The sequence below is a fragment of the Cygnus atratus genome, chromosome 3 (assembly GCF_013377495.2).
Source record: "Cygnus atratus isolate AKBS03 ecotype Queensland, Australia chromosome 3, CAtr_DNAZoo_HiC_assembly, whole genome shotgun sequence".
Lineage (NCBI taxonomy): Eukaryota > Metazoa > Chordata > Aves > Anseriformes > Anatidae > Cygnus > Cygnus atratus.
In genome coordinates, this window is record NC_066364.1 from 93399146 (window position 1) to 93418438 (window position 19293).

The 19293-nt window shown below is 36.7% G+C and overlaps 1 protein-coding gene across 2 annotated transcripts in view; it reads right to left on the reverse strand.

Annotated features, from left to right (window-relative positions):
* Window positions 1-19293, reverse strand: part of CAMKMT (calmodulin-lysine N-methyltransferase) — a 219508-nt gene that overhangs the window by 199984 nt on the left and 231 nt on the right. For both annotated transcript variants that reach the window (XR_007708135.1, XM_035556167.2), the window contains exons 2-3: window positions 12608-12774; window positions 3932-3996 (exon numbers count right to left, since the gene is read on the reverse strand). Coding sequence is in view for 1 of the 2 variants with exons in the window: in XM_035556167.2 (XP_035412060.1) it covers window positions 3932-3996; window positions 12608-12774 (232 nt within the window). In the remaining variant the exon portion in view is untranslated. The remainder of the gene's footprint in view (window positions 1-3931; window positions 3997-12607; window positions 12775-19293) is intronic.

Consider the following 19293-nt stretch of genomic DNA (forward strand, 5'->3'; position numbering starts at 1 on the left):
CTTATGACTAGAGATGGTCTCAGGATGTACCATCTTTTTAACAGATGGCATACTGTTGTCTAAAATGAACACACCAATCTCTTCCTCTGTCCCAGCCTTCTTTTCCTTGCTTCCTGTTCATGCACAGAATTAAAGCTGAATGAAGTGCATTTAGCATTGCATCCTGTCTGTGTGGAGAATTCATTCAGAGTTTTCACATGTAAACTGCTCTCTCACAAAAGATGAGCAGAATAGATATCCAAAAATTTTCATGTTTTTTGGGAAAGTAATTTGTAGTGTGAATTTTCATTTGTGGCAGCAATCCTACAATGAAAAGGCATCTTTGGAAATATTTTTGAAAAAGACTGAATGTAAGGATAAGTACCAAGTTTGAATAACTTTGTGCAGAAGCAATTTTTGGAGTTAATACTTGGGAGACCCACAATACACCATTTACAGCTACTGCAGTTGGCTGCATTTTTGCGCTGAAGTCTTAGTAGTGTAAGGCAGCACTGTCATAAAGCAGCTGCAAGTACTCCTCAAAAGCTGCTTATTGATATTTTATATAATGCTGCCAGCTAGTGGCACATCTGGTACTGAGTTTGTGTGTACTGGGAGTGTAGAGAAAGCAGTATTAACTAGAATTTGCTCTACCACTCTTCTTTTGATAGGGTATGGTGATGTGGCCATAGGTAGAAAGATCAAAAAGCAAAAAAACAAGACCACAGAAATGCTCTCTGAGGAGCTTGTTTTAATACAAGGTCCTTAGTAGTATTACTAGAAGAACTAACCAAACAAACAAAGTCATGTTATTTGAAACAAATGATTTTGGTTTCAAATGTTGGAATAGGAATCATGTTTCAGTTTTTACAAAATCTTATCTGTTTAACACAATTATTTCATGATCTAGTAACCTCTAGCAAAACATTATCTTCCTGATGAATACTGAGTATAGTAGCCAAAGCAAATACGCAAAACACTAAAATATTCAACTACTTTCTGATAACTCGGTCCAAATCATTTAAGCAAAGTTTAGTGCCCAGTAAGTTATGACTATGCAGGGTACCCTAAAAGAACGTTAAAGTTTGTAATTACTCAATAGATCCCCTCACAGAACATGACACTGTTGATAGGACTGATAACATGCTCAATACTGGATAGCTCCATTAGTACTAGGTGTTAGAAGATATGATTTTAAAATGTTAAATGTAAAAAAAAAAAAAAAAAAAGATTTTTTTTAGACTATCACATGATAATATAAAATTTGTAAATAACACTATAGCACTTGTTTAAAAAAAACTAGCTTTAGAAATATAAGAATTGTAGTTACTCTTAGGGATAAAAGGAGGCAGGATTATTACTTTCCATTTCCACTGTGGGTTATCACCAAAAGAGACAAGAAATACAAATATATATATAAAGAGCCAATTCAGATGACAGGATGATGGGAGTGTGCACAAATTCAACCAGGTATGATCCAAATAAAGCAGCTCAGTAACTCATGGTTGGGAACTGTACTGTGATGGTATGATACACAGCAGTTCTGGCTCAAACACTGGGCACCTTTACTCCATAAAGGCAGTAGTAAGGAAGTATGATTAGTACACTCCAAGCCATTTTTTGTCAGAATGCTGTCAGAAGATAACTATTTTACAGTTACCCTAATAGAGTGTAATCAAAAGTGCTTAGTAAAATGGGCATAAATCAGTAATATGCACATCAATACAGAGAGTCACAGACATTTAAAAACAGGGAAGCAGTGAATTTGAAAATGACTTTGCAAACACTGCCTACAATAGCACAGCATGAACTCTCAAAGCAATACCAAATCCAAAGGGACAAATATGAATCTTTGTGCATACAGAGAAACAGTAAGGAGAACCACACGTCATATTACTTCTGTGTTAGACTGGTGTAGTGCCTATTAGAGTAGTAAGTCTTGTTCTACTATCTGCAATCAATAAGAAAGTAGCTGAAATACTGGAAAAGGTTAATAGAAAAGCCGACAGCACATCTAACAACAGAAAAGCATATCAAACTTTAGCACAGCAATTTATTTGTGTTAGCAAGGAAATTTGTATAGATTGATCACAATCTAAGTACTTACACAAAGAACAAAGATTAAGAAAGCAAGTTACAGTGTTTAATAAAGTACAAAATCTTGTTCCAGTATGTGGGTGTTAATATTAAAGCACTTTTGACATTAAAAAAATAGGATCTTCTCTGCTGTTCAAACTAAATACTTGAGTATTTAATGAACATTAATAGTATTTTTTTCTTTCCTCTCATTGCCCCCTCCACTGTCAGGTTTGGACTTTTTTCTTATTTTTTCCCCTTATTGAGTAAAGCTTATGAATAATAAAGTAAATGGTTATAAAAGTCTCTCTAGCTTCCTATTCAGAGAATCTACAACATCAAATCTCTTCAAATGCCTCCTGTAATTTAAGCAAAACATTTTCTTCCAGATCTTAAACGTCTTATATTTAAATATTTTCATTATCTGCCTCATGATGGTTACACCTATACCTGACGTCAGTCATAATTATAAATGTGAATTTTCTTTCTCAGCCCTATTCATTTGGGATATTAGTATATTACTTAGACAAAATGTTCATTCCAAAACCAGACAAAAACATCCCTGTTTGGCAACAGTGAAAGAATACACCCAAAGACATTTTGTGGCAGAACCATGCAACTACCTCCAATGTTGAGAGCTGAATGGAAGCTAGCAAATTTTAAAAGGAAAGCACATGGTTTATGATTATTTTTTTCCTTTGGAAGACAAAAGTTTCTTCAGCAAATTGACCTTTTTGCTAATGAAAAGCCCGTGTTTATTGAAACAGCTTTGGAATACAAAGACTGGAGTTTTGAGATGAAATACTCATATTTCTGGACAGTTTTTATCTTATACCTTTGACAGGGATGAAGAAATATCTACACTTTTCTTGAATATTTGGCAACCTTAGAGACATGCCCCATGCTCCCCCCACCCCCCACCCCCGGTTTAATCTGCAAGCTTGCTTCTGAAAACAACCAACCCTTCCTGAGAAATAAGGCAGAAATTATCAAATAAAAATTCAATGTATATCTGTAAATGTAAATTATATCTACATTAATTATATGTAATTACTCACTACTTAAAAATACTTAATTATTTTAGCTTGGCTTCTTTCTTGTGATCTACCATAATTTTATAATTAAAGTCCATTAACAGCATAGAACATTTTAATAGATATACTGAAGCAGAGCCATACCGGATCAGACATTGAAGGTCCACTTAAGGCTCATCTTGTCTAAGATTAATGTGGTCAGTAGCTGATGCTTAGAAAAGAGTGCAAGATCAGGACAAACATCATTCTACTGCCCCATTAATTCTCCTCCTGTCCAGCACTTCCTGAACCATAACTGATGCCTTTACACTCAATAGCCACAGGGAATTTTTCTTCTACAATTTTTCTCCTCTGCTTTTAGAACCCATGTGATATACTAGGAGCCAAAACATTCTGTGGGGAGGAATTTCACAACTTGATTAGGTGCTTTCTTTTGGTTTTCCCTGGCTTAAGTCTGCCCTCTGTAAGCCGGAAGTATCATTATATGTTTCCCATGTTCTCACACTGTTCCTCAGATATCCGCTGCTGGCCATTGGCAAGACAAATCAACGGGCTAAACTAATTTTTTGTCCAACCCGGTTCAGTTGCTCTGATGTTCCCACTGCAGTCACAGAACCAAAACCAGCCTGCACTGGAAAGATGGAAGAGTGTATGCACACAAACAACTGTGCTATATAAAACAATGCAAAGTGCTTTGCTAGGTAGATGTGTATATCTGGTCACAGTAAGAGTGTTTCTCAGGTAAATGAAATGGTTGCTGATGGCTCATACAATAATAATTTATATTGGTACAGTTAGGCTTCTGTCAACATAGTACTGTATTTAAATAAACAATGACTTACAGACATTCCCTGTGTTGTCAAAGCTTGTAAGAACATCTTTAACATTTAAGAGTCCATCGTGAAATCTAGAAAAAAACACAAACAGTGACTTACTGATATAAGCAATCAAAAAAAAAAAAAAGAAAAAGTCTTCCCTCTTCAGAAAAGAGGTCCACTGCATGTGTCCATTTCTCACAAACCCCTTTCACAGACAACAAACAGGTACTGTTGCAGCCACTGAGGGCACAACAGGGAGACAATCAGTAGCCTTCAAAGTTCCACCACTATAATTCATTAACTAAGAATATGTTTCTCCAAAACTAATATTTTCTTTATCAAAAGTAAAATATTTCCAAACAGCATCAGGTTTGACACAGTTGTGGAAACCACATATAGGAAAGGAAGAATTTTGGTAAAGAGATTTTTTTGAAGAGGAAAAACAAAAGGATATTTTTGAACAGCAGCAGTACACACATTCCTATTTTCTCCCAGAAAAGTCAAGAACATTTCATTTAATTATGTGAACAATAAAACCAGTTAATGTGTTCAGTGAATTGCATTCTCTTCGGTTTTATATTTGTATAATTAAAGTAAAATATTCAAAACTGAGAAAATTAAATTATCATACTATTATAAAATCATATTGTTATGATTTTCACATATCACCTTCAAAATTTAGAACACAATGAGAAAATCACTCACAATTTGCAGAAGAAAAGTGCATTAAAGTTGAACAAATGTTTGCTTATGAATCATGTAAATGCTATAGACATGCTAGCTGGACTCACACAAACAAAAACAAAACAAAAAAAAAGAAGAAAGTAAAACTATTTTTCTTTTTTAACTATTTCAAACCAATTTAGGGCCAAAACAAGCAAATAAAAATCATGAAGTCTTACACTTAACAACAGTTAGATCACACAATTGTTTCACAAATGCACTTAAATTTCTAAAAGTAATTCAGCAAGGCAGTAAAAAACAAAAATGCAGTCTTTTAATAAGATTTCAAATATAGCTTCCAGGGCCATTTGGGATCATACCAATTTTCAACAATTTAAGAGTGAAGAAATCCAGCACCTCTAACATTTTCAAATTTAATGCTCATTCTCTAAGCTTTTCATTCCTGAATATTATTGTAAGAACGGGGGATAAAAATCTAACTTTTTATTAATATGAAACTGTATATTGCAAAAAGACATTTCTAACATGTTAAATGACAAATTATGAGAAGTACAAAACAGCAACTTGGCTAGTTCTTAAAAAATAAAAATAAAAATGAAGAAAAACAATGAAGCCAACAGAAACTGAAATGAGGTCATAAACACGGGCAAGAAAATTTATGAAAGATATTACAAGCAACATTCACCTGTAGATCAGAGCTTTTCTCCCAGCTACCTAAAACCAAGCCAAAAATACATTCCTAAGCTGTACTAGAGAGTGGAAGTCTACAGGAATTTTCATGGCTCATCTGAACAAAGAATTCACTTTTTCCTTCTTTTATTTGTCTTTGGCAAGTTTGTTTTCAATCAGATTAGCCTACTGATGCAACAGAGTTAATCCAAGGGAAGTGACAGGAGAGTGAACAGGATCAGTAGTCCTGCTAACTGCAGAGCTGCCCTTTGAACTGTCCCCTGCTGGCTCTTCAGCATCCTACTAACTCCATAACCACGCATACTTCTGACAAAGTCAGGGTCTCTCAGACAGCTGTGAATGTCTTCTCCCTAAATGAATGTAAGATTGGGGGGAAAAGAAAAAGATCCAGGGAAAGCAAAAGAAATATATTAATCTTTGTTGACATGTAGATTAGTCCTGTAACAATAAACTGATTTTTTTTTTTGCCTATATAGTTCATATATTAAAGAGATATCAAAAAGTCTACGAGTTAAGCAAATAGAGGCAAGGAAGAACAACTTTTGGTAAACTCGACTTTCATTAAAGAGCTTCCTCTGATTATAAAGCATTCTTTCCATGATTAAAAATCAATACACACACAAATTTCAAACATATTCCAACATTTATTATTCAGTGGCCAAAAGCTTGTGGCATCCAAGCACAGACATAATACACCCTAATATTTGCTGTCTTGGCCAGTGGAAGCATTTCGCACAGGCCACCTGCAATATTCAAAGTCTCTTCCTCTCCTTCTCTGTCTTGGCAGCCTCTTTCTTGCTTTCACAGAAACAGTTCATGGCAAGCACATACGTGAGTCATAATTTAATGATGAGACGGATCCAGCATTGCTCTGAGGGACTTCCTTCTCCTCAGTCCCACTCCACACTCATCCTAAAAGCAGTCAGGGTTTAACACCTGCTTCCTTAAGTCTGATCAGCTTATGAAACCTTCACTGAACAAAAGCAGGGAGCAAGCTCAAACATCTAGGATGAGAGGAGTAGCCGTTATCTCAGCAGTCACTTCTCATTTACTCCAAAAATCACACCTCAGGCAGGTCTTACACGTATTGCCATTATGGACTACTGTAAGACTTCTCCAGGTTAGTAACAATGAACCTTCCCAACTCTTTTCCATCACAAATGGGACTTGCAGCCTAAAAAGTACATGCATCTGTAAACATGGGTAATCTCTAACTCCAAGTTCTGCCATAAATATCACACCACTCGGTCCCATTCCTAAAAAACAGTTTCTAGCTTGGGATCCACTGCTCTGCATATACCACCCCAGCAGTTCCATAGCTGCTGCTGCTTCGCTGCCTCATCCCATCAGCTGCTCCTCCATTACCTAGCCCAGAAAAATTGTGATCTAATACATATCACGTCTCATTTCTATGAATGCCTGTCATAATCACAGCTTTCAACAGTACGTCTTACAAGCTGTGCATGAAGCATTTGTAAATGTCATGTGCACCAAATTATGAAAGTCAAGAAGAGGAATCACAAGAGTTTGTGGTTAAATCCCAGCCCCAAAACTCCCATAAGTTTCCACAGTTATCCAAAAATACAGAACATTAGTATTGAGCACTTTGGAATGTGTTATGAGCATTGTACAGTTCAAGCAGAAAAGTTCAAAGCTATGGTTGCTGAGATCAACAAAGCTTTTTGTACTTCAGACAAGCATAGGTAAGCATCATGGACAAAGAATTTCAGCTCAGTGTGGTTAATCTGATCTACAGTGTTCTTATGATAAGTCTGCAAAAGTTTCTGTGGTGGAGGCAATAAGTCACAGAAGACAAACCAAAGGATGATGAACTAATTTAACTCATGTTTCTCCTGATATGAAGTAAAGCAAAATTCCTTACTTTGGACTATGAACAAAGTTAAGTCACAGAGAGAGGGGGGAAGAAATATCTTTAAAATATGTTAACGTTTCTTCCTCTCCAGTTCAGGAAACACAAGTGGCAGACTTTTACGTATAGGTGTAGGCAGTAGAATGAAGACAATCAATTCTTCAATAGCTCCCTATTAAGGTATGCTTTCCATCTAATCGTTATGAAACAAAACTGGTTTTTTTTCTTCCTTTATATTATTCTTCAACAGAATGAGGAAAAATAATACAAAACTTAAACAAAATTACAAACACTAAGTAGACCCCATATAATACCTGGGGAGGGGGAAAGCAATACACCACCATCTATTATTAACCTGGATACAAAGTAAACTACAATAATTGTGGAAAATGAAAGACAGGATAAGGATAAAATAGTTACTGCTAAGGGTACTTTACAAAAAAGGTTGCATGGTCACACCATCAATTGTCACTGCAGTCCAGTTAAGAGACTCAGAACTATAGATAACAAAATTTGTATAATTCGCTGCCTTTTCTGTGCCGGAGTATAGAAAAACAAGACAAACTCCTTTTTTGCTCCAGTTCAAGATCTCAGTTTAATATGGTAAGAATAATCAAAACAACAGCTTCTTTATCTACAAATTCTTTTTAAAAATACACAAGTATTAGGCAGTATGATGGAACAGTCTTAACTCAATCAGGGATAGAAGTACATTGCAAATCAATTTCTCTCTTTCCTCAATTTCTTCCTGCTGCAACCAAGCATTTATGCTGCTAAATGCATACACTGTCTCTTAGCATGAAATAAATGGAACAAGCAATTTTATCATATCTTCACAAACTGTCCTGAAGGGGTAGGCAACATTCCTTGAAATCTGTTTCCCTTCACTTTCTGTTTATCCCTAAAAAAAACTATCCATTAAAACTTCAAAATGTTTGTAGCAGAAATATCCTACAGGAATATCCAATGGAATTCAATCCTAAACCATCTTCTAACATATCACTTGCCACAGACAAATAACATGCTTCTCATTACTAAACCAAAGGTCTAGAATAATCTAATAATTTCTTTCTTTTTTTATCATATTCAGAATAAAGGCATGACATCTTGCAAAGAACGCTTTACACTCTTTACAAAGATTTAAACCTTCCTGTAAGCCACTGGCATTGTTCTTTTCAGTTCTGCATTTTAGTAGTTGAAACACCGAATTACTGATCAATGGAAAATATTTTACCACAAAAAAAAATTATTTTTTCTCTGATTGCTTAAAATAAGCCTACAATTTTAAAGTAAATCCATACCCTGAAATAGAAAATTTAAAAATATATTTACTGCTCATTTTTTAAACTCTAATAAAAGAACAATTTTCTTGTCTAAAAGACAGACAGCATCGCCACAGTTAGACACTACATCTTTATGATCTGTAATCATTTCATTGCTAAAACTATTTGTACAAAATTTAAATTTAGAAGCACATTCATGACTAAGAATAGAAGGGTTTATATATGCAAGGTTAAATAAACAAAACACTTTAAAATAACTCTAATTACTATATATCTTCCTATCACCAAGAAAACAACTATTTAGTACATGCATAGTTTTTGAACAGCAAAAGTGAAATACTCCCAAAGTTAAGAAGAACTTAAAACTTTGTTTCTCTTCCAGCTTCGTTTTTGAATAAAAACATATTTCTCATAAAGAAAAGATCCAGAATAGCAGATAATATCTGTGATGAAAGATAACTTTTTCCACCTCACGCTTGCAACAAACATCTCTCAAAATGGCGTTTTTATTTTTCATCCTCAGCCTACATTACCTTGGTTATCCCAATCTGAATGTGAAAACTGCAGCAAGATTCCAGCTTGGACTGAAGATGAGTAAATTCTCCATGTTAGACTGCCATAAGCATTCAGCCTGATGCCCAGTCTGACTTCCTATCAGTTAAGGGATTTATTTCTTAACTAACATTAATTGCAAACACCAGGCAATGCCATGTATGTAGCCACCCAACTCATATAATCAAGACATGGATGTAACATGTAAGAGTATCAAATACATTAGCAATCCAAATAAGACTGATCAAATGGTACTCTGAATTACAGTACAAGTTATTTCATTTTGACGCTACTTTTCACTATTAACAAGAACACTCAACAGATGCTGTTTTTCACAATGCAAAACTACTTTGAAGCACCTCAGTACTGAGAGCACCCTGTACAAACCGTAAGGGAACACCTTCCACCAGGTACTGTGAATCAACATTTCATTAAGCACACTAGAGACTGCTGTTTAAATAGATGGGTTATGTGGGTGGATTTTTAAAATGACTCAACAATGTTGTCACCTTAAGGATCTAGTCAAAATCTAGTCAATCACGTAAACCCAGCTTAATTTTTTTAAGGAAAATTTGCCTTATATCGGGTGCTTCTGGCTTCCTGCTTTGGAAGACTTCTTACAAAAATGATTCTAAAATGAACTAGTGACAGAAAAGCACGGTATAAGACAAAGGTGAATCCAATCTGAATTGGGATAGAAAAATATCATCTCATTAAAACAAGCTGTTCTGAGAAATTCAGAAAGTCACGCACATGACTTGTAGCTCCAATTGAAGCCTAACAAACTGATCCCAAAGTCCCTCTAGAACAGTAATTCCAGCTAGGTCATAGCATATCTGAATACACAATTTGATCAGTTTTGATAGCCCTTGAACTGATACAGCTTGACCTTCAGACTTTTTGCCAAAAGCCACTACCAACCTTATGAACTTTCTGAAGTATTTAGTCTTGTCAAGATATTAGTTGACAACCCTTTTAACATCCAACATATGCAATAGGCTTTCCCAATAAGATGTTAATGCATGAGGAAAACATATGTAGATGAAAATTCAAAAGCACTTTTGTCAAGATCTTAGAGGGGTCATAGCAACATTTTTTTCCTGACAAAAAGATGTATGAAAAGGTTCTCCTACTCAAGCACCCTGTTCTGGATTTACCTGACTGATGTTCTTGTTATCATTAATTATATGTTAATAAAACATTCTTGTATCTTCTTGAAATTATTTCTATTAATGAAAATTGTAATTAATATTTTGCCAATAGGAGGAGAAAAAATGAATGAAAAACTGTCAGACATGCAGAGGATCCTTAGGTTTCCAAGATAAATTTAGTTCTCAAAAATCCAAGAATGCTGACTCCAACATTTATCTTCTAAACACACCAGTTACTGCAAGAACTGTTAATCTGCTATGTATGTTGAACTGTTTTATTTACCTTCTTAAATTACATGCTTTTGCAAAAGCATTGAAGAAACTTTATTTGATACAGACTAATGGTAAACTGGATTTTGTTGCAGCTATTTATGCTTTAGCAAAATACACAGCGAACATTTCTTTCTATCTTCACCACCCTTCAATATTTTGAAATAGTAAGTATATACTATCCATTATCACTGGTTCAATATATAGAGAAAACATTTTAATACACAAGTGTAAGAGTACATAATTTCTGAACAGTATTCCTAAACGATCTCTATGATTACCATTTTTAGAGACTGAGCATCCTCTAGAAATGAATAAAATATAAGTAAAAAATAAAAATGTGGGTCTCCAACAGGAAACAATTTTCCTATTACCCTCAGTATACAGTTTTTAAAACCAAATGTGACCTTGCTCCAGCACAGAAACTGTGCATTCCTATTGGCAAAGATCAGACGAATATAAAAAGTAAAAAGAAAATCTCTGTACTTAGTAATACAGTGTACATTGATCACCAATAATAAAGCCATATATAAACAAACATGCTTGCTTGCAAGCTGTGTCCTATCATCAGTGAAGGTACTCTTAGTCAAAATAAAATAAAATAAAATAATAAAAAAATAATAGAAAGACGACATGGGAAGTAATGGAAACAGAATTGCACAGATACCACATATGACAGCAAGATCAGCCTTACATTCTCTCCACTTTTGTAGTGCCAGCACAGCAGAACCTTAGTTTGCCTCCTATCTTAAAATTCCTGTAAACAATAAATCAAGAAATGACACTGAATGTTGCACATCATGGCAGTGAACTACGGAGACTGAATGAAGAAGTTAAAGACCACAGCCTAAAGGACTGCAGACTTGCTCAGCCTAAATTCTACCGAACATTTCCTACTACCAGCGTGCCTCTAAAGACCTAAAACCAGGGAACACAGAGACTGCACAAAGAGGTTAGGTAGACTGTGAGCGTCTGGCTGAATCCATAGCATTACCCACCAGTTCACTGCAAAAGTCCATATGCAGAAGACCATACCTACTTCTCTTACAACTAGGCAATACTTTCAAACGGAAAGGTTTTCTTTTGAAGACTTTTCGCATCATTAAGTGTAAGCATGGAAAAATGGAATATTAAATCTTTGTAAAGCTTTAAACAATTTCAGATGTGACTTTACTCCCAGCTGCAAATTTAAGACAACCTGCATGCAGACTTGTTTTTTGTGCCTGTTTTTTGTTTATAAACTTGCAAAAGTGTCAGAGTTAATGGCGGTCACTTGTTTGTGTCAAATCTTAGTTTCTAAGATTGATTTTAATTTAAAGGTTCCAATTAAATTAAATTTTCCATGAGTCAGGCTCTCCGGAATATCCTTTACTGTGCACAGAATGCAAAATCCTACACAGTCAGCAGGGCTAATCAGAAGCTGCAGACGAAGTATCGATTCAGGGATGCTTAAGCTACTGTTGAGGCAAAAACAAGTTATAGATATGTACAAAACTGAACACAGAAAAGGAGACAAAAGCAAAAGAGAAGGAAAACATAATAATGAATGGACAGCTATAAAATCCTAAGGCTACTGAGAACTCACATTTCCTTCAGTTTTTTTTTGTTGTTGTTCTGTGTTTTTTTTAATACAAACCTCTTCGTTTTTCTATCTGCTCTGACATAAAACATATTTTTTCATTACATATAAACACTTTCTTTAGAAAGAGGAATTCTTATATTCTCTTGTTTTACCAATTGGCTTCCAAATTATCGCTGAGTTTTACCAAAACTAGATCGCTACCAAAAATCTTTCAGAACTTCACGAATAACATCATGTCACTAGACTTTTTAAATTAAAATTGCAGCTTAATTTGTTCATTTTTTATCTCCTATCTGTATTTATCTGTATCAAACAAATGTCAAAACAGAAAGCTATTGGAAATATTAAATATGTGCCCGTATCTGCATTCTGTTATAGCTATAATCACCAGAATCAAGCTCTGGCAATTCAGTGACATTTACTGGGAAAAAAAGCAAACAAACAACAACAACAAACAGGCAACCTGCTTATTGCAACAAACAACTGAAAATAACATCTAACAGTTTATTTGTAAACTATGCTCTAGTTATATAAAACCCTGGAAAAATGACAAATGAGTTTTATATTCAAGTCCTGTATATGATCTTAAGAAGTACTTAAAACTTAAATGATGGTTACCTTAAGGACACGCTATACTCAGGATAAAAGATGCTTTTATATTGAACCCAGGTCCCAGTTTCCTCTTCAGTATTCTGGTCGTCTACTGAAAAGAGATTGAAAGATGCGAACCTTCTCACAGACACTTGTTGGAGATGCACATCTTTCAAGTGCTTTTTCTTCAGAACCTTTGAAATGAAGAACAAATTAAACATTAAGAACAAAACTTTCAAGTAAAGAACAAACACAGGTTTATTTAACTGAACAGGCAAGTCTGGCATCAACCATAATAGCCACGCTGTTAGCTAATAGCTATGAGTAACTTGTCCAAGTATGTCAAGCCTGAGAAAAATAACAGTGCTATTCATGATAGGGGTCAAGAGAATGGTCTATGAATGTATTATGTCTCAAGAACTGTAAAGCAAATGTACTGTGTTCACAAATAAACAAAGTTGTTTTTTTAACTCCCACTCCAGCAAACCCATGCCAGAATTGGAAAGGCACACTGAGCCCTCTCCTATCCTCACATCATCACCACAATGAAACTATAACAGACTGAGCTGTGCTCTCACTGAGGCAATTTCTGTGCCCCTCACCTCTGTCTCTGCAGATCAAAAAAAAAAAAAAAAAAAAAAGCAACAACATCTTCCACAAAATTTAAATGACAGCCTCAAAACACGATCCTCAGGTGCCCTAGTGCTGCTTTTGCCAGGTAAACTACTTCCTAGCTTAGAAGCCTGCTGCCGCACACTTCCAGAATTGCTGACACACTTGCCAGAGTTGAGCAGCTTGCTGCCTGCCGCAGGTTCTGGACTTTCAGACGCCACAACTGCACGTTTGTTCCCTTACCAGAGCCCTGTAAGGGTACTGATAACTTAACCAACCTTTGTACAAGCCCTGTACACATTGACAGCACGAAGTTCAGCACTAAGATACCAAAGAACTCAAGGCAGCAGCAAAGAGAGAATGTGGCCATTTATATCTTTTGCAAGAGCTAAATGATTGAAACACTTGCTCAAAAAAGTGACGATGTGGGCTGGTGTCCCACACATCCTGCTGCGCTCACCCTTGTCTTCCAGGAGCGAGGTAACAGCTCCTCCGTACAGGAAACCCCTGCACCCAGCCTGTTCAGGCTGTGCCACTGCACAGAAGACAACTAGACTTTTTTGTGCCACAGAAAAAGGCTAATTCTTTCGGTTGGTGATGTGGAAGGAGAAGAGAGATGTCCTGGGTGCAAGTTCTTCCTCCTAGCATTGGACAAAGTGCATAAACAATTGCCACTGTGTTTGTAAAATCAAGGTGCAGAAGCAGTGGACAATGATGAAGAATGGAGCAGAAAAAAAAATCATCACTAGAGATGGGGAGAGCTACATGGGACAGCTCTATTAAATAGGAACATGCCACACTTTACAGGTTTTAGCCAACGAGAGCTAAACCTGAGGTCAAAGAAGTAGCTCTCCAGATTTATGAATCTTGAAGTGGAAGCTTTGCATACTGAATGCCTACAAGAAAATAACAGGTCAGTGATTTTCTTTTTTTGCTGCGCCCAACCTTTGTCAACCGTGCTTTAACTGGAAAGGCACTCATATCCAACAGCCTTACAATTTGGTGCCATGACCTATTATTTTGCAGAATACTTGGAAGTTCTACATATGGGAGCAGAACAATTGTATTTGCTATGCTGTTAGTTTCTAATGGTAGGTCTGATGCACCCGGCTTATTGCTTTGGGATCTATTTTCATCAGCAGGTCCCAGCATATGAAAGGCACAGGCATTTTTATCAAAATATTAAAAATGACTGTGTGCTGTCCACACTATTTCTTCTACTTGTATAGCACATGGGAAAAATATGCACACGAAGAAAATCACGAAGACATCAAAACAGGTGAACCAAATTAAAAGACTACCAGAATTAAGGCCTTCATGTAATAGCGGCATGCCCAGAAACAAAACAGACCACCCTGACAACTAAAGAAAACCACCAAGACCTAATTTTTAGAAGAGAATGCTGTTTTGGGGCTTTCTTAAAGAAGAGACAAGTCATTACGAACATGCAAAAAAATCTGGCAGTGACAACATTTTTCTGTTTTCTTTTTTGTTGTTGTTGTTCTGCAGAGGTATCTTCAAGCCACTCTGTAAAATGCGTTCTCTGGGATTAGAGAAAATCTCATGAGCTTTCGAGTCCTCAAAAGAACATGTTTCTCTCAGCCTCAAATTAAAATTAAGTGGTCCAAGGTTTGAAAATTATAACAGGAGGTCAAATCTTTCAAAAACCTAAATATAACTGAGAAAACAGAGCACAAAGGAAGAATGTGTTGCATTATTTATATGTAACTCTGCATTTTTACATTAGGATCAAAGTATTTTTTTTTAGCTCCTAAAAGCATCACAATTTTGTTACAAGCTACAAAGACAGGCTGCTGCTACAGCATAATCCACTAACAACAGCAACAAGAAAAAAAGGTGGCAAACCTAGCTAATGTTAGAACAATATTTTGAAAAGGGTGAAAGATAGTCCTCTCTAATTTCATGATGCCCTTCCAGTGAACTGGAATCTCTCCAATTTCCTGCACGCTGCCACTCTAAATAAATCTCTCCCAGGGACCTATCACACCAGCACCTGATACCAAAGCAAGGTAAAGGCTTCTCAGCAGAACAGACACATCTCTAGGTTTTTGTGATGGCAAAGTAGAACTATGGTAGGGAAGGCATTGCCAGACACCACTGTTCTTTGGCTGGGACCTGTGACCTCTTCATCCCCTCCCTCATTAACTTTGAGCTGAGTTTCTCCACATATTTGTTTCCTAAAATTTCAGGAGCCTTGTTTCCCTTTCTTTGGTATCTTCTATCCTTATAGAGAGGCTCTGCCCTCTGCACAAGATCTTTACAGGTGTATGCAAGTGTTGAACTTGTACACGGGTCATACATACAGAAATTAATTACATAAATAAGAAAATTTTACTTTCTGTAATGAAAGATGCTCACCTATGAATTACGTTCCCTAAAAACAAGGACAACAAACCAAATAGTGCAAGCTCACTTCTACCCTGTGTTTTTCCCTCTCCCAAATTTGCACATTTTTCCCTCTCTAACATCATCTAGCAATAGGGAATTTTAAGGCAAGCAAGGATTGTTCTCTATTTACCAGAAAAATTGCAGCAAACCAGGATTAGAGGACCACATATACACAGCTTGAAAAATAAAAAAATACAAAACATGGCCATCCATTCTTCCTACTTAATTAGAAAACAAATGACATGCACAAAAATATGCAAAGGATGCCATCCAGAAGCTTAACAGCTTGTAATTAACCAAAACAATCTGAGACCCAAAGCTCAGTAGTATTCTACTACTGTAACTGCCAAGTCATTTCGCCTATCTGCCAACTTTTTACCTGTAGTAGAATGAAGCCAGAAACACAGTCAACTCTTAGTTAAATACAGGTGTTGTTTTTTTTTTCCAGGTTACAGATTAAGCTCTCTTGCAAATCTTCAAACTAAAGCATGGATTGACTCAAGCTTAGGCACTGCAAGCTTCAGACTCGAATGGAATCAAACCCAATAACCCTCCAGGGTTGCTCAAGCAGCCCACTGCTGCCTGTTGTGCTGTATGAGCTGATGGCCCACTGCATGGTTCAATGGGCATGCTGTACTTCCAAAAGAAAAACAAAAAGCAACAGCTAACTGGTAACAAGATCCTCCAACACCTTTGGGCTCCCTAAATTCATGAGATACTGGAGAAAACAACGGAGTTGGCTGGACACAGAGACAGGGGTTGTGACCAAAGGTGAACCCAAACACTAGAGCTCAAGAGATCCAGCATGAATCCAGGATATAAAACTGGAACAAAACAGAACAGTGAAACAGCCGTATATGTAAAGGCAGAACAGTATTATTTCATTCAGTCCTGAGCAGCAGTTATTAGTCATTATCTCGGGGAATATGGAAAGTACATTTTTGAAATTCCAAACATAAATGAGACAATGATATGAGTAGAAAAGAACTATTTTGGTAGGATATTCCTAGAATTTCTGTAAGTGATCACCATTCAAATGCTTCTAAAAGAATTAAAAAAAAAAAAAGACTAAAAAAAGACTGCTCAGCTGGAACTCCCACCCTCACCCAAGAATACTAGAGGTTTTCTAGTATTGGTTGTTGAGAATATTTCCAAATAGATGTTGGTAAACTAGTAAATGCATCACTGACTCTCAGACATAAAGCTCCTCTAAAGAGGCATTTCCATTTAAAGCTTCAATTATATTTAACATGTATAAATAGGGCATGAAAAAAAACGCCCTTCATTCTTCATTAAAACACAAGACATTAGAAAAAAAAAAAAAAAGCTAAACTGTACCAAACTGTACCACTTCAGAAAGTTGCTAGACTATCATAGATCTCAATTACACTGCCCCTGGTAATTAACCACAATATTTAGATCATATTTAGGACATCCTATAAAGGCTAAAGATAATTGATCTGTTTTAAAAATAAAAAATAAAAACACAAGCAATCAGCTGAAATTCACTGTATTTCTTGTACCTCCTCGCGTATGGCCTAGCAGCACTAAAAGCCAAATTCAATTACAGCTGGTGTGGTATAAACTCCACTGAGCTCTATGGCACTGACTGGACCAGGGTGTTTTCCATATGCCATAAAGTTTCAATGTAATTAGCTACAGTGTAAGCTGTATCTATACCATCCCTAAATATTATCGTTAGGATTGTGCACTGTTTGGTTCTATAAGTAGTTTGTTTACCAAACCGTTTAATTTAACTGCAAACAATTTACAAACTCAAGACTAACAAAAACATGGAAGAAGATCAGGAGCGCAGGCACCATTCACAGAGACAGGAGTGTAAGAGAAGAAAAATTGTTTCTCAAGTCCAGTGCAGCCCAAAAAAGGCCACTATCCTCACTTCAGCTAATATTTTTCAATTTTGGAAACTAAAGTGCATTAGCAGGTGAGCAAGGTTCCTACGAGAAGAAAGGAGGGCTGTGAGAAGAAGAGCAAGAGGAAAGTAACGGGCAAGATAAATACTTTAAATTTGGAGATTTCAGGGAAGTTTTCACTAAACTTTCTATAGGAAGCAAGCGTATGTCTAGGGAGCAACTTAGCACATGCCTATTTCTCCAAATTCCCTGCTAAAGACTACAGACTTATTAATGCTATCAATTGCATAGACTGGCAGAGTTCAAACGCAGCCTTAGAGACTTTATTCCAGTCATTTATAATGCAGACCACACGTGTACCTTACCTCAGCATTCTGTTTAACTAAAAATATCTTCCTTGATTCTGACAAGTGAAGTTTAAAAATATTGCTAAACTTCAAACTCAGTATATATAAAACATTTTATTGATTAAAAAAAAAAAAGCAGGTAATTATGCAAACCCCTAGTTCCTTACGCTAGCTTCATAGGATACCTGATTAAAGGGCTTTTTTCTTAATTAAATCAGCGAGCACACACTCAAGCATCCTTACCATAGCAAATCAATTTGCGTACCCACTGAATGAAAGCAAATTCAACATATAAACACACCACAGAACTGATTTCAAGTAAGGTGTTATTATAAGCGGTATGAAAAGCATTTTTAAAAGCTCCGTAAGAAACATGTTGACAGTGCTCCTTTAAAGATGGATATAAAGGCAGGTTGATACCTCCTTCCAGTCCACATATAGACCTAAACATCACTATAGTAAAGAGCACAAAACTGATTTTTACTTTGGATGTACCAGTAAGATTAAATTGATCCTTGCTCATTGTACCATATAAAAATCAACAGAAAAGCTAAAGAACATTAAAAAAAAAAAAGTCTGCAGAGGAAAAGGTCACAGATGCATGTAGTTGACGCAGAAACAGAAACCTTCTCCCCAAACACCTACATACACCTCCACATACCCATCCTATTGTTATGAAAAGTTCCTTATGATTTTAAGGGACAGGGATATGCCAAAGGTGATAGACTGAAAACAAACAAAAGCGTATTGCTTTAGCACATCACAAAGGAGAAGTTTGTCCAGATGAACAGGAATTTACAATCCCAAACAACAGGCCAAGAACCTGCTGCTACTGCGCCTTCACAGGGAGAGCTCACCATGGGCTCCATTTGCATGAGGCCAAGTGTTTAATTTAGGGACATAAATGTCACATCCAGTAGCAACAAACAAACAGATTGAGATCTTTAAGTTTTCATGCATATGCTTATCTATAGAGGAATCATTTTCAACGTACAGCCTCGCCCTTCTCTTAAAGGGTTCAAGAAAGCACTGAAGGCTGTGGCTGACAGGCTGCTCTTCACCAAGAGCACTGAGGTGACCACTTGCTGCTCCGTTCTCCCCAGCATCTTCCACCCATCGCCCCTTCCAGGCAGGACTGCACTGCTGGGCAGGCCAGCATCAGGTAAAACACAATTTTCAGCGTATCCAGCTGGATCGCTCCCCACTTCCTCGTGCTGCTGCGTGACAGTCAGAGGGCAGGGTGTCAGCGGGCAGGAATTCACTAAGAACTGTGACAACCGAGTCCAGCAGCACCGGCAAGTGTCAAACCACAACCTAAAAATCCCAAACTACCCCACTCCAAAATCCCCAAATCCTAACCAGTACCCTCAGCGTGCCGCCCCTCTCCCCGGGCAGGGCGGGGACCGGTTTCCTCAAAGCCCCGCCGCCATCCCGGCGGCACGGCTCCCCTCCGCCCGCGGGCTCCCCCTAC